Source organism: Anolis sagrei, chromosome 6 (assembly GCF_037176765.1).
Source record: "Anolis sagrei isolate rAnoSag1 chromosome 6, rAnoSag1.mat, whole genome shotgun sequence".
NCBI classification, from domain to species: domain Eukaryota; kingdom Metazoa; phylum Chordata; class Lepidosauria; order Squamata; family Dactyloidae; genus Anolis; species Anolis sagrei.
This window is the reverse complement of record NC_090026.1, coordinates 88,488,538-88,511,483: the sequence shown is the minus strand read 5'-3', so window position 1 is coordinate 88,511,483 and position 22,946 is coordinate 88,488,538. Positions and strand designations below refer to the sequence as shown.

At 36.4% G+C, this 22,946-nt stretch overlaps 1 protein-coding gene across 7 annotated transcripts in view; it reads right to left on the bottom strand.

The window, feature by feature from the left end:
• TBC1D5 (TBC1 domain family member 5) overlaps window positions 1-22,946 on the bottom strand; it is a 299,834-nt gene that overhangs the window by 174,809 nt on the left and 102,079 nt on the right. For all 7 annotated transcript variants that reach the window (XM_060781976.2, XM_060781971.2, XM_060781970.2 and 4 more), the window contains one exon: window positions 16,872-17,006. In XM_060781976.2, coding sequence (XP_060637959.2) covers window positions 16,872-16,971 — 100 coding nt within the window. In that variant the 5' untranslated portion in view covers window positions 16,972-17,006. The remainder of the gene's footprint in view (window positions 1-16,871; window positions 17,007-22,946) is intronic.

Below are 22,946 nucleotides of genomic sequence, written 5' to 3'. Positions count from 1 at the left end.
CATGTTCCTGGATTCTTGTTTGGGCGCTGCGTTTGGTGGTCCCTATGTAGACTTGTCCACAGCTGCATGGTATACGGTAGACTCCTGCAGAGGTGAGAGGATCCCTCTTGTCCTTTGCTGAACGTAGCATTTGTTGGATTTTCTTGGTGGGTTTGTAGATTGTTTGTATGCTGTGTTTCTTCATCAACTTCCCTATGCGGTCAGTGGTTCCCTTGATGTATGGCAGGAACACTTTTCCTCTGGGTGGATCTTCATCTTGACTCTCGTGGCTTGTTCTTGGTCTTGTAGCTCTTCTGATGTCTGAGGTGGAATATCCATTGGCCTGGAGAGCCCAGTTGAGGGTTCAGTTCATCTTGGAGGAGGTGGGGTTCACAGATTCTTTTTGCATGGTCTGCCAAGGCTTTAATGGTGCTTCTTTTTTGACTTGGGTGATGGTTGGAGTTTTTATGTAGATATCTATCTGTGTGTGTGGGTTTTCTGTAAACGGTGTGACCCAATTGTTGATCTGGTTTACGGATGATTAGGACATCTAGAAAAGGCAGTCTTCCTTCCTTTTCTTTTTCCATAGTCAACTGGATGTTTGGGTGGATGCTGTTAACTTCTACATGGAACACTTTGAAAAACAAGCCCTGGAGACAGCAACCAAAAAGCCCACGATATGGTTCAGATATGTGGATGACACCTTCACCATTTGGAGCCATGGAGGAGAAGAACTCAACAGGTTCTTGGACCATCTTAACAGCATCCACCCAAACATCCAGTTCACTATGGAAAAAGAAAAGGAAGGAAGACTGCCGTTTACAGAAAACCCACACACACAGATAGATATCTACATAAAAACTCCAACCATCACCCAAGTCAAAAAAGAAGCACCATTAAAGCCTTGGCAGACCGTGCAAAAAGAATCTGTGAACCCCACCTCCTCCAAGATGAACTGAACCACCTCAACTGGGCTCTCCAGGCCAATGGATATTCCACCTCAGACATCAGAAGAGCTACAAGACCAAGAACAAGCCACGAGAGTCAAGATGAAGATCAAGGTGGTCAGTTGAAAGATCCACACCTAGCCCAACTTACAAAAGCCTTTTGTCTCACCCTGGTCATTCCACAGATATATAAACCCCCTTTTTCCCAGCTCCAGCAGACCTCACCTCTGAGGATGCTTGCCATAGATGCAGGCGAAACGTCAGGAGAAATATAGCCTGAAAAAACCCACAAGAACTGAATCACAACTTTGTTAGTTACTAGCTATAAAGTAACCTATGTAATATCATAAGCCCCAGCATAACTTAGATATATATGTGGGTCTGCCTCAGGTGCTAGATAAATATTTAAGAGAATAGCTAAACATTTGAATAATGATTTGTTTTTTCATGACAAAAACAGCCATCTAATGAAAATATTTATCATGATCACACCATGTCTATATGCCACCAAATGGAATTTTGGTGGCATATAGACATGGTGTGATCATAATGAGGGCCTTTCCACACTGTCATATAACCCAGATTATCAAAGCATAAAACACCCCCCAATATCTGGTTTGAACTGGGTAATCTGAGTCCACACTATACTATATTCTATTTCAAAGCAGATACTGTGGGATTTTATTCAGCTGTGTGGAAGGGGCCTGATCTCTCAGTGTCAGTCTTTAATGCCAATGTTAATTTCTAAGTGTTAGAAAGTTCCTTTAAGTTCTTTAACATTTAGTGGACAAGGCTTCATAAAATTTAATGCTGTTCATTAACCCCAAATACTTAACTGTACAGTTATGTCAGACATCTGACTTTACAGTGTAAAAGAAATCCAATTGAAAGATAAAAACAATGAATTTCATGTTCAGAACAAAGTAAGTCTCAACAATCAGTTTTAGAGTTGCAGTCTAAACCAACATCTTCACACACAAACTGAAGAGACATAAATTAATTAGCCAATTATTACAAAAAAAAAAATCAGTGACACAATAGTTTTCTACTCTAGATAGATGGCAAATGTGACATAGCAAAATATTACTTTATTGAACTATCTTACATTTTGAAAAAAATATTCAAATCTAAAATAATGAAATGTCAATACTCTATATAAGGGCAGATTTGGGGGCGAAAATTATGGATCTTGATATGATCTGTGGCTAAGCTGAGGTCATTCCATGGAAAAGTGAATGCACCACTTCACACCAGGGGACCAGCCACTCCTAGACATTCAAAAAGCCTAAAAGCTGTGTCATGATGGAGAGAGTAGACTGGTGCTTCTTTTGGGTTGTAATAGACTATGCTCTTGTGCAGTTCAAGTCTATCCCCACTCTTACTCAGAGAAGGGGATGGTTCCTTTTTTGTTAAGCGTTAAGGTACTGTATTCACACTGATCCATGAATAAATCAATCCAGATTTTGGGGGCTGATTTTTTATAAAATATCTAGGCTTATACATAAATATATAAAGTATTTGTTTTAAAAATATTGTAAGAATGAATAAGAATCATTAGTTTGCATTAATAACTGGGGCTAGTTATAGGGAGCAGTCAACTCCCATGTTTAAGGAGCTCCACTGGCTGCCATTTATTTTTTGGTCCCAATTCAAGATACAGGTTATCACCTACAAAGCCTTAAACGGTTTGGGACCCGCCTACCATCGTGACCATATCTCTCTCCACGTACTAACCGGGGCTCTTAGATCTTCAGGGGAGGCCCTCCTTTCACCCCTACCACTCTTTGTATGTTTTGCATGTTTAGATATGGTCAAAATTGACTAATCAATAAAGAATTGTTGTTGACCCTTACCAATCTCACAAGCTTGTCTTGTGGGCACAAGGGAGAGAGCCTTCTCCTCTGTGGCTCCCCGACTTTGGAAGTCATTACCTGGAGAGATCAGGAAAGCCCCTTCTCTAGAAACATTCAAAAAGAACGTTAAAACCTGGCTCTTCCACTGCGCATTGGCGAGTAGGTGCACAATATGACACCATTGCACTCCTCAACGCTCTTCCCACTGGAATACACGTCCTCCAAATTTGAAGTTTAGCTTCACAACTATGTGTGTTTTTATGAGTTCCCAGCAGATAACTTGTTCCTATTTTTATCTCATTAGAGTCTTTGAATCGTTTTTATCCTGTACATGTGGCCCGCCCATTGTTATTGTGATTGTGCTTATTGGAATGTTATTTTATGACTGTTTATAATTTTTCTTGATGCAAATTGATGATGTTGTTTATTGTTTATGCTCTGGTTTTATCTTGTTGTAATATGCTATCTGGGCTTGGCCCCATGTAAGCTGCTCCGAGTCCCCATTGGGGAGATGGTGGTGGGGTATAAATAAAGATTATTATTATTATTATTATTATTATTATTATTATTAATCTAACTTTGTAAATGAAGCTATACAAGTGATTTGCCTTGAGTCCAGTTGTGTCATTAAATACTACTTGTAGTCATCCTTCACTCTATTCCAGTATCTCACTGAATGCCTTCCAATCTGGTGTCTTGTTTTCTGGCACTATTTCTTGTTTCATTTTGGATTGTCTCATCATAGAGTCTTCATGGCAAAAGACCTCCAAAAAAGATTTTATTGTGCCACTGCTATTGCCTGAGAGATTCTCTGCCAGTGTCACAGCTCACTGCTGCTGCCACCCAGCAGCTGTTTGGCAAATTTAGTCAAGCTCCTTGACAAAAGCCTGCCTTACCCTGCTAGCAGCACTGCAGCCATAAGCATAGTCTCCTGTCTCCCAGAAATAAAGAATTCCACTACCGCAGAAAGATAGTGCCACAGGTTCTATTCCCCCACTTACCCTTGCACTTCCCCACACCCCACCGTCCTCTTTTGGAAAGAATGTTGTGATTGGATATAAAGAGGCTAGAGTGAGTGAATGTACTCCAAGTCCCCCTTCCTCTTCCCATGCGTGGATGGAATATTATGCCTTTCCCCCTTCCCCCCACATCTTCCCCCTTTCCCCCCTCCACCTCCCCCAATTTATATATATATATTTAAAAGCCTAATAAAAGTATTTTTTTTAAAAAAGATAGTGCCACAGTGAGATTGATATGGTGCCAAAGTTTCCTATTGACATTATTTGGCTGTGACATTGCTTTGATGCCCAAGGCAAAGTCACATGTAGACGTCAATAGGAGAGGATGCCGTGATGCAATGGAGTAAACTGAATCTGCAGAGATTGAAGATAAAACAATCTGTTGTAAACAAACAGTTGCAGTAGTCTAGGTTGCAACAAATACAGGTACAGATGCTGACTGAAGAAGTAAGATATTTGCCACCAGGACAGAACTGTTGATACTGAAGCTGAGACTGATATAGTGATCAAAGCAGGCAATCTCAATATTATGCGAGTTGATTTCATTTGGAATTTCTCTAGGGGAGAAATATGTCTGTATTCAGCAGTCACAAGTAGATGTCAATAATAGGTAATAAGATATATGATAAACAGCAGGACAGATAAAGAGTGTGACAGTTCCCTATGTGTTGGTTTTTGTTGACGTCAATTATACATAGACATGGAAGAGTACAGAATTTTTCTCCAGTTTCTTTGATGAAAATATCTAGAGTTACAAATGTTTCACATCTAACAGTAGACTAAAAGGTATGCTAGTGAAGTGCCAGTGAGTAGTGCTGAGTGTAAATAAGATTAAAAAGAGGACTCTGGCTGGCTTGGGTTGATAGAATAGAGAGCTCTTCAATCATCTATTGAATCTTGCCTGCCGAAAAGTATCTTGATGGATGATCAAGTAAGAATGTTCCAATTGAACAATGGCTTCAAACTACAAGAAAGGAGATTCCAGCTGAACATTAGGAAGAACTTCCTGACTGTGAGAGCTGTTCAGCAGTGGAACTCTCTGCCCTGGAGTGTGGTAGAAGCTCCTTCTTTGGAGGCTTTTAAACAGATGCTGGATGGCCATCTGTTGGGGGTGCTTTGGAAATTTCCTGCTTCTTGGCAGGGGGTTGGACTGGATGGCTCATGAGGTCTCTTCCAACTCTATGCTTCCATGATTCTATGAATGATGCTTTGAAAATTCAGATCGAAGATCTGACTGTACTTGAGACTTCTTGGGTCCAGAAATATTTGCCATCAATGTGGCAATCTGTGAGATGGACAGGAGCTAATAATACCTGTACTGATTCTAAGACTGAAATGGAAACAAATTGATGGTACTGGACATGTCAGTAGGGAGGGAATACAATGATACTACATTTGGCTCCTCTGATTTTTTTTTTTTTTTTTGCCTTTCTCCTCTTTGATCCTTAAGGGTCTTCTAAGGATTTTTCTTAAGTAAGAAGTTCATACGTCAAAGTTGTCAACACTGCATCCAGGAGTGAAGGAGTCCTATGATCTGTTGATGTGGAATATTATACTGGTCCCCTGAGACAAAGGAAGTTGGTATAAAAGAAGATAGTGTTCGCAGCCAGAATACTGGCCCCAAGGGTTAATACCAGTCTCTATGCTTTTCAAGTGATGTAGAAACTCTTTCTCAAGCAATTCTTTGACAAAATATTTCAAATTAAGGGGAGGTTATTCACGAGAAAATATGCAGAATGTAATGAGTTCATCAAGAACTTTTAACAGTCATTTACAGGAGTGGAGTTGAAGCTAAATCCTTGGGTACTAAGACTCCAGTAACACTGTGAATGGAAGAAGACAGTGTCTGGACCTTTTGAAAACTTCTTCAAATGATTGAGTATGAAGCAAATTACCTAGGAAAAATCTAATCTGGAAGTATCTAAGCAATGATAAACCATAGATTTCAAAAGCATAAACCTTGCTGTATGAACTATGGCATATTCATAAACATTACACTGTCCACATCCTTAGTTACAGTTAGCCTGTGTACTACTCATACATTAGAATTAATTGATACAACTGTATTCCTTTTCAACGTCTTTCTTAGCAAATGTTCATATAAAACTTTCACCTTAAGGGAGTAAAGTAATTCCCCCCACTTTATATATAAGTTTGGAGGAAAATAAAATAATTAAGATATAGCAATACACAGTAACAGAAATGTTTGTCCATCCCGCCATGTGAAACAATAATCCTATGAAGATGTATTTTCATTTTATAATTGTGCTTCAGGAAAAGGCCATCTTCTCTATAGACAGTTCAATTTATCTTAGAAGTGATCGTCATACAGCCACAGATGTGGAGTAAAGATTTACAAAGTTATTGAAACTTTTTAACAAGTAAAATGCATCTTTACTTAGCTACACCAGAATGAGGAATAAAGGGGTTTACATATGTTCCAATTCTAAACCTATCAATCAAACCCATGTTATTCCTTTGGGAACTTATTTACATGCATATTTATCAGCCTCACATGCTAATTCCCTGCTGTTTTATGCCTGCGAGGCATGTTTATGAGTCATAATTGTTGATCTCATTTGATGTATTTCACTGAAGTAAGACATTATTCAGTTATGTGGCCTAATGTCAATGAATTACGATGACCCGATCTTCCAAATGCAACTTGCTCTTTAATTTTTATTAGAGCATAACTTATGCAGACAAAAAAATACATTAAATTGGGAGATCAAATGAACTTACAGTTGTGTTAGTTAACTGTCTTATATCAGTACACTTCCCTCAAGCTGTGTCTGAAGGAGGAATACAAACCTTAAATGTTTTCTATTGTAGATTTAAAATAAAATCAGCTTTATAATATAAAAAATGACATAAATGAATTTTACATATGTACAAATCCCTGGTTAAACTCAAATTTTCTGTGAAGATTTTATTGTAGACAAGATATATTTTTAGAACTGGTACAATGAATTTCAAACATTTGATGTTAGCAGAAGTTGTAAATTACTTGTTCATATTGTTTGCATCGAAGTTTAGGTAGATTCTGTCCTAAACTCGAAGTCTGGCCAACTCTCTGGAAATGAAGCATGGGTTCTACATCATTCTGGCAGTGTGCACATTTGTACTATTGCTCCTTCCTGCAATGCTGGGGAAATATAAAAATGCAAAACAATGCAAAAAAGTCCAAGAATAGCAATCTTCTCCCTTCAGACAGCAAAATAGAGGATTCTGTTGATGATAAAGTAACTGCTCTGTGCCATTTTAAATACTCAAATGCAACTTAAATGTGTTAATAACACATTATCAAGATGACTCAAATTTAAAGGTTAATGTTTCAAAGATATCTAATTATAAGTATTTGTGTGGACGCATAGCCAATTTTACTGAATTGTAACTAACTTTTAGTTGTGATGGATTTTTACTCTGTGCTGATAATTCTCATCCTACACTGCAATTGTGGAGAAAGGGGAATTAAAGGGCATCCAAGCCACAAGGAGTGTGGAAGAGGGACAGTGTTCCCACTCAAGGAATGGGACAATATCCAAGGAAAGCAGACAATAGCAGTCTTCACATGTACAAATTAGGCACTGTATATTTGGGGGAAAAAACTGTGTAAGTAAATACTTTGTATTATCAAATTTCACCTAAAATGATTTACTAGCATGGGCCCTGATCCAGACATACCTGTGCCCAGAATTCCATTCAACAGATGGTCAGTGTTGCCACCTTCGACCATAGCAATCACCTGCTGGAAGGAGGCCTAGTCCCACCATTCTTCTGCCTCTCTAAACCAGTGATCAGCATTGCCAAAGCCAACACCACTGACCATCTGTTCATTGTTGCCCATAGATTTTGGATCCTTCCAACTAGATTGGTACATCCCCTGCCCCCAAATTGAGATGACAGAAATATTCATGTATTGTATTAATAATGCTTATGGAGACAAGATAAAACAGTACCATAGTTACTATACAAACTTTGCAGTATTTGGACATTTCTGTTGTAATATGAAAAGTTTTGCTTTTGATGTTATATTAGAGAAGAGGGTGTCAAAAAGTAAAATAAATCCTTTTGAATTAGTTTTCCACGCCTAATACAGTAGTAATGTACTGTGATATAAGGAAAAGATACATTTGAAGGTATAAAGCCAGTACTAGCAAAGGAAAGCAGATTTTTTCTTATTTAACCAATATTATTTTTATTTTGCATCATTTATAATACTTTTTTTAAAAAGGGGGTTATAGCAAAAATGCCTATATACTTGTCACTTCATTTATTTTATCAATATCCTATTGTTATAAAAAAAAATTGCTTTATAATTCAAAAATTTAAGAGCTTTGTTTAAAAGGGGGAGGAATCATAAATCTGTCCATTAGCAGGCATTTCTACCTTGCGCTCAGATGAATTCTCATCAAATTTGATTTGCTGACTGGTGGCCAGAACAGATGTTATCTTAATGGAAGAGAGAAGAAAATTAAGTGTGTTGAGCCACTGAGCCACTTCTGAATTTCTATGGCTTCGTTTGTATTTCTTCTAAGATGGAAAACATCAGCATGTTCATGGCAAACAAATATTAAAATGAGGAACATGGGAGCCTCTTTCCGGAACAGAAGGGACAAGCACAAGGGGTATGCTGAATCCTTCCCCTACAATTTCCTCAAATCTCCACTTCCCATCCCTGTCAAATACTGAGAATGAATGTATGCATTCCTGGGGGGAAAGCAACCATAGGGAGGAAGTTCTAGAGTGGCAGCAGGGCTGCATTATGGCCCCTTCTGAGTTTTGATTGCTTTCACTTGTCACCACTCCACTTATTTGGCACGTTTATATATCCTAACTCACAAGCTGTGCTATTATTATGACTTGGGTTCTTCGGTTATTTTATAAAACGCATACATAGACAATTACATATCCAAAAAAGCATATCTGGATCAGATGAAGCAATTCATTTGAATAGGATCTTTCACATTCACATTAATATTTGTAGTTTCTTCTCATGCAAAGGAATGTCCTCAGACATTCTTAAAAACTGGGAAGATGTTGCTCAATATCTTATCATGTGGTTTAGTGCAAATTTCATAGTGCTCATTTTTATTTTGCAATGTTGTTATGCATACATTTTATATTAAATTGTACTACAGTAACAAAGATAAAATGGTCTAATGAACAACATAGACTGAAAAGCAGGATAAACACTCTTGGAATCTCCTTCTCTCTTTCTTTCTAACTCCTGGATGAATAAAACTGCTAAATGCTATGGTATTAAAAAAAATGCCCCCTCCCCCACCTCTCCAACTCTATGATTCTCTCATTTTATTATTCTATGTATCTGCGGTGCCCCTGAAGTCGAAAATCTGAACCACACTTTACATCATTGCAACCTATATGAAAAAGAAAGGAAACAATACTTATGGCCTTTTATTTGCAATAAAACAAGCTGGGATACAGCGGACAAAACCTCATTTTTGTTGGCTGGTTATAACCCTACTCTGTCAATAAAAGTTGTCCTTTATTTGTTTAAAGCTGCTGAAAGGGGATTGGAGAACACAGAACAGATTGCGGCGCAGTGTAGGGAAGAGGAGGATAGTTGATGCATATATCTATGGCTACCTGTATATTTGTATTTTATTTTAACTATGTTGTACCCTGCCTTCAGGCTCAAGGTGAGGCAGGTAATAAACTTATTATTGTTGTTATTATTATTATTATTGACACAAAAGCACAGTATGTCACAGCAAACGAGATCTGTATAAGTCGAACACTTCCCAAGCGTCTTGGACTGTGTGATGTATTATTATTATTATTATTATTATTAATTGAAATTCTTATTATTAATAATAAATTCTTATTATTAATATTAATTGAAATTCTTCTTGTATTAAAATATAGCTGAGAATAGATTATGATTCCTCAAGTGCCATTCAACTCAATTAATTAATCAAAATATTACATTATAATAAAGTTGTATGAATAAGGGCAAATACGATCTAAATTTTTTTCATATGTAAGTATATAAAGGAGGAGGAGGGAGAAACATTATGGCATCTGTCTTGGTAAACAGATCACACTTCCCTAAAAAGCCCACATATTGTACCAATAACAATAAGATATATTAGAGACCACCACGAGGGAAATCTAAATCTCATCTGCTACATATTCTTCTATGTCATTTGCACTATATTTTCAGACAATACAGCTATTTGATTACTACTTCAGAGAGATAAACAGATCTGACAATCAGAGTGAAGTTAAAATCATATGCATAACAGCGACCACATCGGATGAACTTTTAAAAATGTATACAGGCACTCCTCGGTTATAAACAAGATAGGTTCTATAGGTGCGTTCTGAAGCTGTATTTGTAAGTTGGAACAGGTACATTTGTATCTAAGTTGGCTGGCACACAAGGACTGCCCCCCACCCCCGTTCCCAGGGTTCCCTCAAGGAGCCTCTCCTATTTATCCCAACTCAGTTTCCTTGGGCGGGGGGACGGGGACACATATGCTTTTGAATGCAGCTTGATATCACTTTAACTGCCCTGGCTCAATGCCATGAAATCCTGTGGTATGTAGTTTCACAAGGTCTGTAGCCTTCTTTGCCAAAGAATGCTGCTGCCTCACCAACAATAAAACACAGGATTGAGTAGCATTGGACTGCGTAAATTAAAGTGGTGGACACAAAGGAAAGGAAAGGAAAGGGGGAAGAGATACAGACACAAAGAAAAGGGAAGGCCTTGGCTCAGCACTAAGATTCATGGTAGGCAGGGAGGGGAGAGGCCCATTTCTAACTATGAGTCATACAGAAGTCAGATGTTCATAACTGGGGGGCTGCATGTTGTTTATTTTAAACATTCGATAACATGTACACATGCACAGCCATTTATTGCCATTAAGCAAGGCAATGCATGTACTCTAGCTTTAAATCTGAGCTGTCCAAGGTTCTGAACCTATTTTTAATATTGAGTATAGCATTCTGGAGAGCTCCTTTAAAGCTCATACTGAATCCTGGAGCAGATTCACTGCCCCACTAGTATAGGAACCTCCAGTTTGTGACCACGGCCATCTTATAGCACAGTGTAGAGGATATCATAAAAAGTGGAACTGTTTACTATTTATTGTTTGCCTTCGAGGTGCTTTACAATATATGGTGACCCTATGGTTGATCTATCACAGGAATTTTTTTTAGCAAGATTTGGTCAGAGGGGGTTTCTGTTTGCATCAGAGGAAGACAAAGGCAAACCTTATCTGAACAAATCTTGCAAAGATAACCTCATGAGATTGTCACTTTAGAATCACCGTAAGTAGGATAGACCTGAAGGCACCAGACAAGAAACAGCAAACTTTGGCTTAAAATATCTGTTTGCCTACTTTCGGGGAAGCTTTGCATTTGTGAGATTTTGCCTTACATAGATGCCTGTATCTATGGCAGGCATCCTCAGAGGTTGTGAGGTGATTAATTGTTTAATGCTTTTAATGGTATTGTTGAATGTTTATAATTGTGAGAGCACCGGATGGTGCTTGCTGTGAGGCCGCCCTGAGGCCCCCCTCGTGGGTGAGAAGGGCGGGTTACAATTGCAGGAAATAAATACATAAATAATAAATCAATTTAAAAGCCTATATATCCATGAAATGCTAACTATGAAGATATTAATTACAAAATATAATTGTAAGTTGACAACAAAAAGTTGTGCATTTGATGTAAAATTTGTAAAATAAAACAGTTGCCTTTTGAAAGTTGTCTCTATTAATTTATTGCAATTTTCATAGTTGAATTGTTACAACCCTATCAACCAAAATTCATATTTTACATTTACAATAATTTACCAAAAAATCTAATTATGTCCTGAAAACACATTCCTTCAGAAAAAAAATCTTGGCTCATAGTATATTGTCTTTTTATTATTCCTTTATTCCTGGTTTGAAAACATCAGTTAACAAGCTTTTGTTAAACATATGTATATCTCTTTAGAAAGATGAAAGAGGCCATTACAAGAGTATAATCCAAAACAGAGGTGAAAACTATCCAATGTGGCTATTTCACTTCATTACCAGCTATGTTGTTCAAATTGATACAAATGGTCTCCTTCTGTTTCTGACTGTCAGCTTGTCTGATTAGTACAACTAATTGTTCGGGCTGGGAAGATATCCTATATCTAAATAGAAGATGTGCAGTTTGTAACCTGCTTAATTTGCCTTATGTCCTACATGGCCCTCAGTATGGTGTTCATTAAACTATCAGCTGTTTTGTTTGTAAAAGTGGCAGTGTAAGCACAGAAATATTTTTCTTTGTTAAAAGGGCCAGATTGCCTATAAATAAAACACACCTTTATAAAAATGGCAAGAAACTTGATGGCACTTTTAAAATTTCTTCATGTCAGTCTTCCTCCTGTAGCTACACAGGCTATAATAACAACGAAGATATGAGAGGACCGAGATTTCAGGAGGAACTAGGCCAACTGGTCCAAACTGCTTTCATTTTGGAATTTGCATTTTAATTTAATGTTTTCATGACAACTAATGACTGAAAATCCAGAAGAGCTAAGTGTATACATATATTTAGGGTTTTTATTTTCTACCTTTGCTCCAAAGTTAGATTGCATGGACAATTCAGAATAATGACCAAGAAACAAAACAAAGGGGAAAAAAAGACAATTTCTCTACTGCACACATCTTTCTGTATTGCCACCAAACTTTATAATAGCATTAGAGAGGTTAGTTTTCTGTATTTGTGGGTTTTTTTTAAAAGAGTGAAAAACTGTGTTTAGTTTCCAGACAAATCAGGATAACAACAAAATTGTTTCTTTGGAATTCAATACATTCTTGATAACTTAAAAACATGCACTGTTATCAAATCATGTATGTATTCTACTGTACCATATCCAGATGCCACTTTATATACATGGAAACTAAAATTACCAAATGGATTCAAAGAACTGCAACAGATTTCTATATCTTTGCTTCTGGACCATTTCCAAGTTAATGTATGTGTGTGAGTATGTGTACAGATTGTATGTGCGCCCCCGGTGGCGCAGTGGGTTAAACCCCTGTGCCGGCAGGACTGAAGACTGACAGATCGCAGGTTCGAATCTGGGGAGAGGCGGATGAGCTCCCTCTATCAGCTCCAGCTCCTCAGGCGGGGACATGAGAGAAGCCTCCCACAAGGATGATAAAAACATCAATTCATCTGGGCGTCCCCTGAACAATGTCCTTGCAGACAGCCAATTCTCTCCTACCAGAAGCGACTTGCAGTTTCTCAAGTCGCTCCTGACACGACAAAAAATAATAATAATAATAAAAAGTTGAAGCTGACAATAATCTCATTTACCCTGCCTTAAGCCACCATTCTGCTATTAAAGGTGACATAAAAACAGGTGTCCTAATAGAATCCAACAAGGCCTAAACTGGTCATTGAACCACAATATTATAAATGACTACTTATGTTCCTCACCTGAGTTCAAATTTTGAAAGCATAGTCAAAATGTTTTCAAGGTGCACCTTAACAGAGGTAGCATTCTAATGAACTGGCTTAAATACATTTAAATGTTTTATTTACATGATGGTGTTAGGACTTTTTAAAATGCTCCCTGCTATGTTTAATGCTATGTCCAAAAAGAACACTGTACATGAAAGTATTAGTGTGATTACAAGATAAGAGAACACTATTTAAGAAGGAAGTGACAGGAAAGATTATTACAAGACATAAGTGGAGATGTGATATACCAGTGGCCTTTGTCACTACAGATCTGTAGCTGTTCAAGTAAAATCAAACTACACAGAAGCTATTATTAATAAATGACTATTAAAAGCTTGCTAAGTAAGCATCTGGTGTTGGAAGGAGTAGAGGAAAAAGCATAGCTGCTATTTAGAGAGAATAAAATATGGCAGCCTGGATAAGTTTCAGTAATGAATGTTCTATTCAAAATTATTCATCACCATCTTATTACAACCCAATATTTTCAGTGATACGATATCCTAAACATCTGTCAAATTATAATGTACACTTGTATTGTTCTCTACATAGTTGTTCCTATCATTTGAAGAAACCTGTTCCACTAATTTCTTTCTGCAAACCATATGAAGTAAGAAAATGAACCATGTATATATAATGCCTAAACAGCAGATTGCTTCACAATCTATATCTCCAACCATTATAGGTGGCCAATTTTAACAAGTGAGTACAGAAATGAACTCAATCCGAGGACACATGAAAACGTTACAACAGGGGAGTGATTAAGTGTGAGAAATTTCCATGAACACTCAACACTCAAGCTGCCAACCCAAAGACATTTATTTTGTAACAGATCCGTTGGCCATTTGTGAATGAGGAATTCTTGGCTACTCTTAAATGAGTGTCACTGGCAGAATTCCTAGTACTGACTTTCTCACTGCACGGGAATCATATCAGGGACCTAAGAAATTAGGTTACAACTGTATCTATATTTCTTAAATGGTAAACAAGCCAAGGACAGTTTTTTTTCTTCAAAACAAAGATGGACAGTTTAAACATGCTTTTCAAAAAGTGTGAGTAATGTAATATGTAGTTTGTCTCTTGGATTCTTAGCCAATGACAGTTATAGTAATCTTGTCAATCTGAGATTAAAACACTGCTAGATGTTGCAACGGGTCTTGAAGATTAACAAGTCATATTCCTTTCATTATATTTGGGACTGGCATTAGATGCAGCCACATACATTATCTCCTGGATTACAATGCTGTCTGTTTGTCAAATTATATGTACAGTTACACAAATGTAAGCTGATACATAAACACATAGTTGAAACACCAAGAATGGAGTCCTCCATACAACATGTAACATTAAATTCCTGTCATGTGATGATATCTTTGTTACAAAGCAATTGCTGACTTTCAATATTGAAATCTCGATTTACAGCACTTGGCCTAGGAAAATTACAGGTTAAAGTCCATCCCACCCTCAATATCCATAGCATACTTCATTTTAAATAATAGTACAACACTGAATGATGATGAATCTTGACTGCATATGGCATCAAATTAAAATGCAGTCTGTGTTTCACTGTAAAAAAGCCATGAAGATGAAATGGATGCTTTATATAAAATATTTACATATAGAATGTAAAAATGTACTATGGTTGGTAACCTTTATGACTTTGGGGAACCATGTATTTACATATCTCTATCTTTGCATGTGCGGATCTGTGTGTTGTGTATATATTTTTAACAGTTGACAGCTGTTTTAGAGCATACAGAGATGCCAAGCTGAATGAGGGTCTTGATTACTTCAAGATTAGCTATCTTAAGTTTCTATTCATTTTAAGTGTTGTTAGTGCGAAGAGTCATTAGTCACTTCCTTGTCTCATAGAACATCAGCATACATTTACATTGTTAATGAACATTTGGGGTAAATGAATTAATGGCACTTTTAAACATCAATTCAATACTAATAACATTTTATGTTGCAGCAATGTTAAAGTTCAGATAAAAACCAGAAAGTGTTCCTTGGCTACATAACTAATTACTCTTGGGCACACATACAGACAAAAGGAGTACAGTAAGCTAAAACCCATTCCAGGAGAGGTTAAAATCATGCATCAAGTCCAAGACATGCAACAGATTATCAGTTTACCGTTTCTAATTTCTACTTAATGTTAGCGTAAAGATAGCAGGAAGTACGATTTTTTTTCATTAAAAAGTTCTATAGATTATCCAACTTGTATATATGAATGACAATTATTTATTGATTTTTTCACTTAGCTTGTGAGATATTAACATTAGCATTGGGAGAAATTGTGTATTTCAAAGATTGTTAATTTGGGACAACAAAGATGTGAAAAATGAGGTATTTGATTTATAATGCTATTTTTCTTGCATTTGTACCTTATCAGGTATTTTCCCGATAAGTGCATTCATTATCTACAACAGTACAAACTGTCACAGTAATGTTTCTATTGCTTCTCAAGACCTATATCAACATGCATTCAATCTTTCTCATTCAATCTTTCTACAGTTAGTAGAGCAGTTGGAGTCTAAGTGTACATTCAACTGTACATGTGCGACAATGAATGTACCACACTGAGATGTAGGGGCACATGCCCACCAAGATAAAGACCAAGAGGTAAAGCCCTGCTTCCTTCTCTACGTACTGTATAATATGCACTCTGAGAAATCCTACTGTATCCAGCTGTTGCTGTGTGCCTTCAAATAATTTCTGACTTATGGAGACTATAAGACAGTGGTTCTTAACCCGTGGTTCCTCTGGTGTTTTGGCCTATGACTCCCAGAAATCCCAGCCAGTTTACTAGCTGTTAAGATTTCTGGGAGTTGAAGGCCAAAACAACTGGGGACCCACAGGTTGAGAACCACTGCTTTAAAGTGACCCTATTACAATTTTCTTGGCAGAATTTGTTGGGGTGGGGTGCCTTTCCTCTAAGCATGAGAGACTGACTTGCCTACAGTCACCAAGTGGGTTCCCATGGCCAAGTAGTAATTTGAGCCATGGTCTCCCAGCATTCCAGTTACATCATTACAGCATGTAAACAACTCTCACTATAGCCAGCAATATCACATAATGTGCATGCATTTGAAATATTCCAGATACTAATGTTTCCTTACATTTTAAATGCTGTATTATTAAGATCACATTCCAAAATCCTGTGTACAGTGCCTCACCTTCTGAAGTGAAGTGTGCAGCAAAGAGCATTCGGGACATCTCTCCTTTGTGATGCCCTTGCCATGTCCTTTCTCCTATCCCAATTTTGGCTGATATACGAGAAATAAATCATTTTTGCATGATTTTTCATTAGCATATATCAAATTTCCAATTCTAATTGTACAATTATTGTTTGGTTGATAATGAGCAAGGATACTCGTGAAATAAAATTTTGTTATTGTTTTCATAATTGTAACCTGATTTTTCAAGGTGTCATACTGTTACATTAGTGTCGTACTGTTCTATAGGACTTTCCCAAACACAAAATGAAAATAGTAATAGTTTCAAATGCAGTATTTTTGGAGGAAGGAAAACATATTCACAGAAAACAGAGAAGCACTTATCCTTCAGGTTTCTAAACAGGAAATGAAGAAAAATAATTTTACCTTCTTCAGGTTTGTTCACATAACTCTGCAAGGGATCAATGCCTACTTCTTGTTCTTCTGTTTGTAATGGATGGGTAGCTCCAGCAACTGATTGATACATGTTTACACCCAGCACTTTCAGTATGTAGTAATTACCTGGACAAAAACACAGAAACAAAAAATAATAATACTCCCCATTCTTGAATTTGACTGACTCCTCATTCTTTAATTTTCTGAGGTTGACTTTATTCCAGAAAATTAATTATTATTCATTTATGTATGGACACATGGTGACCTTGGGGTTGCATGCTAAATAGATGTGATACTTTCACTCATGTTTCTGAATTAAAGATTGAAGTTTTTTAAAGTGGAACTGTAGAAGTAGCTAGTAGATCAACAAATTAACTTTCACTTATGCTTACAACTGGGTACTTGCAAAGCTATAGTTCTTATATATTTAGAAGAATTTGAGCAGCTTTATAGGTCATGATTTTTTTCTATACACAAGGTGATTAGCACCTTCGGAGGCATATCATTGAGTACATCAATATTTCACAATTTAAAATAAATTTCATTATGTTTATATTAAGCTCATCATTATAAGGCACATTTCATTATTACAAGTTACATTTTAGAAAATTTCAGTATTCTAGATATACTATAATATTTTAACATTTAACAGAGTATGGATTTCAGTGTAAAAGACAGGAATTTGGAAGACTGAAAACAACTTACAGAGAATTCTATTCTTACAGTTTATGTATAAGAAGAATATTATTCCACATCCACCAGAATATCCTTCTGTTTCCATAAAAGAACACACTTCAGTTTCAGTAAGGGAACACAGTCCACTGAGGAACCTTACATCTACTTCATTGTTAATTTTGTTCTATTCAGTTTCTTAATTCTATTCTGACAGGCATGAAATGAGTATTCAAAGACACAATTTATTTGTCCCTGCCAGTATGCAACGAAATCTTGTAGCACCTTTTGAGACTGAGATAAAGAATTCTGTAACATAAGCTTTTGTAGATTGGGTCTACTTCATCAGATGCGTGGAGTGAAGAGCCTACAGACAGATGCTTGATATAAATGTCTGTCCATAAGTACCTCGCTCCATGCATCTGATGAAGCAGATTCAGCCTAAGAAAGCTAATGCTACATACTTTTTTCTCTATGTTAGTCTAGAGGTGTTATAGAGAGGACTACTCATTGAATCTTTCCTGTTCTGTAATAACATTCTTACAATCTTTTCAGCTATGGATCTTTCTAATATAAGTGAATGTTCTATTTCACTTATAACACATTCCAGTCCTTAAATACCTTTTTCTAGACATTTTGTTTTGTTTTTAAAAAACCCACTATTATTTATTTTTCTGCCCAAAAATGGGTTTTCTCATACCTAGGAAATTAGTCTAATTTTTTTGCACAGAATATGCCCATCAACAAATTACTGAGGGTTTGGGGGGACGGGACTGTGCAGAAATACACAAGGAATCTTTGTATGTCAATGTGTGTGCGCACAAAATAATATATATACTTTTTTCCTAAAACACTTTTCAAAAAAATCATAGTGTTTTTGTGTGTGCAAAATAGTGTGTTTCTTGTTCATAAATGTGTTGTTTATGCAAGAATGCTGAATTGTACTCAAGATATTTTCCACGGGATTATTGGTTTTTCGATGTCCCCTTATCGTCTGACTCATTTGAATCCAGCAGTGTTCCCCTGCCTGCCTATCATATGGTATTGGATATGATCCAATTGCATGGCTTGCCTGAAAAAAACCATTTGTCTCATTCTCTTTAGAATTTTTGGATTCAATTATTCAAAAATAACAAGACTGAGAAAAATTATTTCACTCAGGTTTGTTCAAATACTTTGAAAAGTCTGACCAATAGTGTAAATAACACCCTAAAGGCAATATCCAGTTTTAAAAAATCCTTCAGATCTGCAGAATTATGCTTTGTTCATTTCAAACGCAGGACGGTATGCTAAATTTTATTTTAGTTTAATTTTAACAAGATGTAAAGTATCCAGCCACTATATAACGGAACTCATTTTTCCTCCCTAATTTGATAGAGCAGCTTACTATGTAGACAGTACACCATTATTTAGTATTCAGTTTATTTGCAATTATTGCATAGAATAAGAAATAGTTACTATTGGGGCCAACATAAGAAAAGAAGATGACTGTCAAAATGCAATTTAAACACCACCTTAATAAAAAAAGTATAAAAGTAGTAGAAAGTTCCACAAAGTTCTATCCTAAGTAGCAATGCAAATTCTATTGAAAAACTATATTTACATCACAAATTGTGAATAATGGCTTAAAAAAAGGATCAGTGAATAATATCTATTAACCCAACCACTCTGAATAACTAGAACCTTTCGTGAGTTTTAGTATTTTAAACATTAAGATGGTTCATGGGGCATTTTTAAAGGGGAAAAAAACCAAAATTCTTTACTGGTTTATAATGGCTTTCAAAATATTGTTCAACGTGCACACAAATCAATTTAACAAAAGAGTTATATAATGCATTTTTAAACCTGGTGTTTAAACAGTCACTGAGACATAACTCATTTAAGGATTTAATCTTAAGACAATTTACTAGGAATGGGACTGGTATTTACTAGGGCTGGGCGGTTTCGTTTCGTTAATTCGTAAAAAATTCGTTATTTTTTTTTGTTAACGAAGCGATAACGAACCATTCTGGAGCAACTTAAAAACGAAACGAATTTTTCAATTCGTTTCATAAATGCTTCGTATTTCGTTATGTATTCGTTTCGTTATTGGTTTGAGGTCGTTTCGTTATTATTTCCGCATGTCTGGGGCAAGTTTTATAGTTGTTTTTTTGTTTAATTAGTGAAAAAAAATTATAATATCACACCAACAGTCAACAACAGAGGGAGAGGGAAGCTTCAGAAGTTTTTTTAGCGTATTGCGCGATCGCGGCCGCCATTAACGAATCAATTCGTTATTGTTTCGTTATTGTTTTGTAATTTTTTTACCATTTACGAAATTTCGTAAATATTGAACTTTTTTTAAGGAAAATTTCGGAATTCTTTTAAATATCGAAACGCAAAGAACCCCAAAAAACGAATCGATTTTAGAAACAAATTTTTCCGTTGTTACCCAGGCCTAGTATTTACTCCTCTGCAAGTGTGCACAAATTTGAAAAGTGAGTTGTGGTGCTTTATTTCTCTACCACAAACTCTAGCAATTTATAAATATATAATTCAGGCTCATCTGTTCTTCTCTCAGGACTATAGCCCAAGTAACAATACTCCATCCTAAACCAGGGTAGTGGCAACCTGTGCTCTGGGTGTGGGGAAAACATATTTACTGTATCCTTCACAAGTTGCTTGGAGACTCTCTTGTTACTTTAAAAGCAGGGGAAAGTGTGTGGGAGCGCGGGGGGGGGGGGGGTAATGCAAAAGAATGCAAGATAACTTTTACAGCCTAGCCAAAGGGAGAAAGTATGTCATAGTATCTGTAAAAGCAATTCATGTTCAGATTTTGACAATGTAAACAGCTGTTGGTGGAACTTAAACAGGACTAAGGCTGTGTTGAATCGGAATGAGGTCTCAAATTTTCGAAAGCAGCCCCAATCAAAATTACATAAAATATATCAAAACCTACACAAAAATCATACTATCACACATTAAATGCCAGCTGATAGAGCAAACCTGGAAACTGATCACATAATATTTGTAGTTTCTCATTCAGCTACGGGAACTCAATACAGAAGCTTGCTTCAAAATTGTGCAGATTAAGATCTGGTCTCTCCTCGGGAATTCAGGCTCGAAAATATTCTCCAGGGCCCTGTCTGGTCAGTCCCTAAATCTATTTTGTCTCAATGTACCTAAAATCTTTGGCACCAGGGCTCAACTTCTGTGACATCTAGCAGCAGAAAACACCTACCCTTAAGACCCCACAATCTCATCCTATATCCAGTTTTGTAAAAAGGAAATAAAGCTTCATATTAGACTTTGAAGAATGTCAACTATTACAGCCAACTACTTTCGTTTAACAAGAAATGAAGGTTTCAATTTAATTAGCTGACAGTGCTTCAATGAATCCGAACTCTGTAGTACAGAAGAGCATGCAAAAAAGCTCTACCCCCATATTAATTTTAAGCAAAACACTGGTAAGTTATTAAAAAAAAAACCCATCTTTACATTATAGAAGATGAATATGGTCTTCATATTCATTATACTTAAGACCAAATCTTTGGCTCACTCTCCCTAGAAGTAGACAAGACAAAATTCAGCACCCTAAATGGTATCAATAGCTGAATCTGCACTGTCAAAAAGGATAAGAGTCACCCTAATACTGTCCCATCGTTTGGACTAGGTTTGGACAGACAATTTAAGACATAACGCCTTTTCTGAGAAGCCTTTCTCTTCATTATGTCCTTCACTGCATATTTATGTATTATTTATTTATTTACTTCACTTGTATACTGCTTTTCTCACCCCAGCAGGAGACTCAAAGCAGTTCCCAACACAATTATGGCAAAATTCAGTGCCTCACAATACAGAAACGGAACGTAACGATAATAATATACAATTATAAATTAAATAATAAAACATGACATCATTTAACATTAAAACATATCAATATAAACAATTAAAATCACACAATCCAACAAGTGTAGTCGAGGTCATTCCAAATATCATATCTATTGCACATAATCCCTGATCATTCCTTGTACTGCTCACTGCCCGAGTTAGAAACATATGACTTAAAAACAAACAACTCATGGTTAAGAATGGGGATAAGACACAGGAAGCGAGAAAATCGACCCCTGGAAAGGGAAATTTAAGGGGAAAAGATGGTTCAGCTGAAGTTTCTTCACCAATCCTTGTTTCCACAACAAGCAATTTTTTTTCAAAATCCATTTATCACCGGGACAGAAAGTATGGTCAAATCTGAACAGAGGAACAGACAGCAAAACAAACACCCCAGGGGTGTTAACCCTTCCCTATGTGATCCAAAGCTTTAAAAAATTGGCTAGAGTTACACGTAAAAATGTACCTATTTCAATTTATGTACAAATTAAACTTAAGAACAAACCTACAGAACCTATCTTGTTTTAACTTGGAGTCCTCCTGTACTGCTGAAATGATAAAATTGTATTCAGATGTACGTACACAGGGCAGCCAGGAAAACTCAGTAAGAGGCAGTAGAAATTGATACATTCCCTGTGCAGGGGGAGACTGAATAAAATTTGTAGAAATCACTGAATAATCAGCACCTGCAAAACCCTGTGAAGTGTTTTGACAGTATAAATATTCCTTTGAAGCGTTTGCATCTTGTATCTTCTAAACATGGAGGATCTTAAGCAGGGCAAACAAAAGAATCCAAACTGGCTTTAATGTTTTGTTTTTCATAGTTTTTAGATTTGCAATTATACAAGCCTGCCTTGAAAACTGTTTTCTCTCTAGCACCTTCCACATCGGTATGAGGGGCATTAGGTCCTTCCATCTCCACTGCATACAGCAAGAAAAGTCATCAAGGACTGAGTTTCTTTCTTATTCACCCACCAGGCTTCTTTCATAATTCACTACCAACCATCTGTCATTGAGGAAGTGTTTCCTTTAGATATAAAAAAAATGCACAATTTGACATATTTTAGGTAACGCAAAGCAAGCATGTTTTCTTTTATAAACTGTATCAGATTACAGATCATTAAAATGGAATGATGCAGATATATATCTACACACACACACACACACACATGCTATCTAGTTGATAAGCTGGATTCCAGATTGTGGCACACTAGCCCATAAGACTTAGACTTGATGCTAGTAACTAGTAAATCTAGCTATTAAGAAGGGCAGTTAATTTTGATTCCATTTATTAAAACTTCTGGACTTGTAAGTGCCATGAGTTGGATCTTTAATATAAAACAGTCACATTGGACTTTAAACAAGTTAATTAAGTATTAAAATCAATCATGTGGAAGTCTTAATATTTAATATTGTTAGATTGTGTATCAAAGTGGTTTTATTATTTATTTACTCAAAACCTTTCCAGAATACTTCATTTTGCATCAGGGGGTCTGTATCTCACAAGATAAATGCATTTACAAT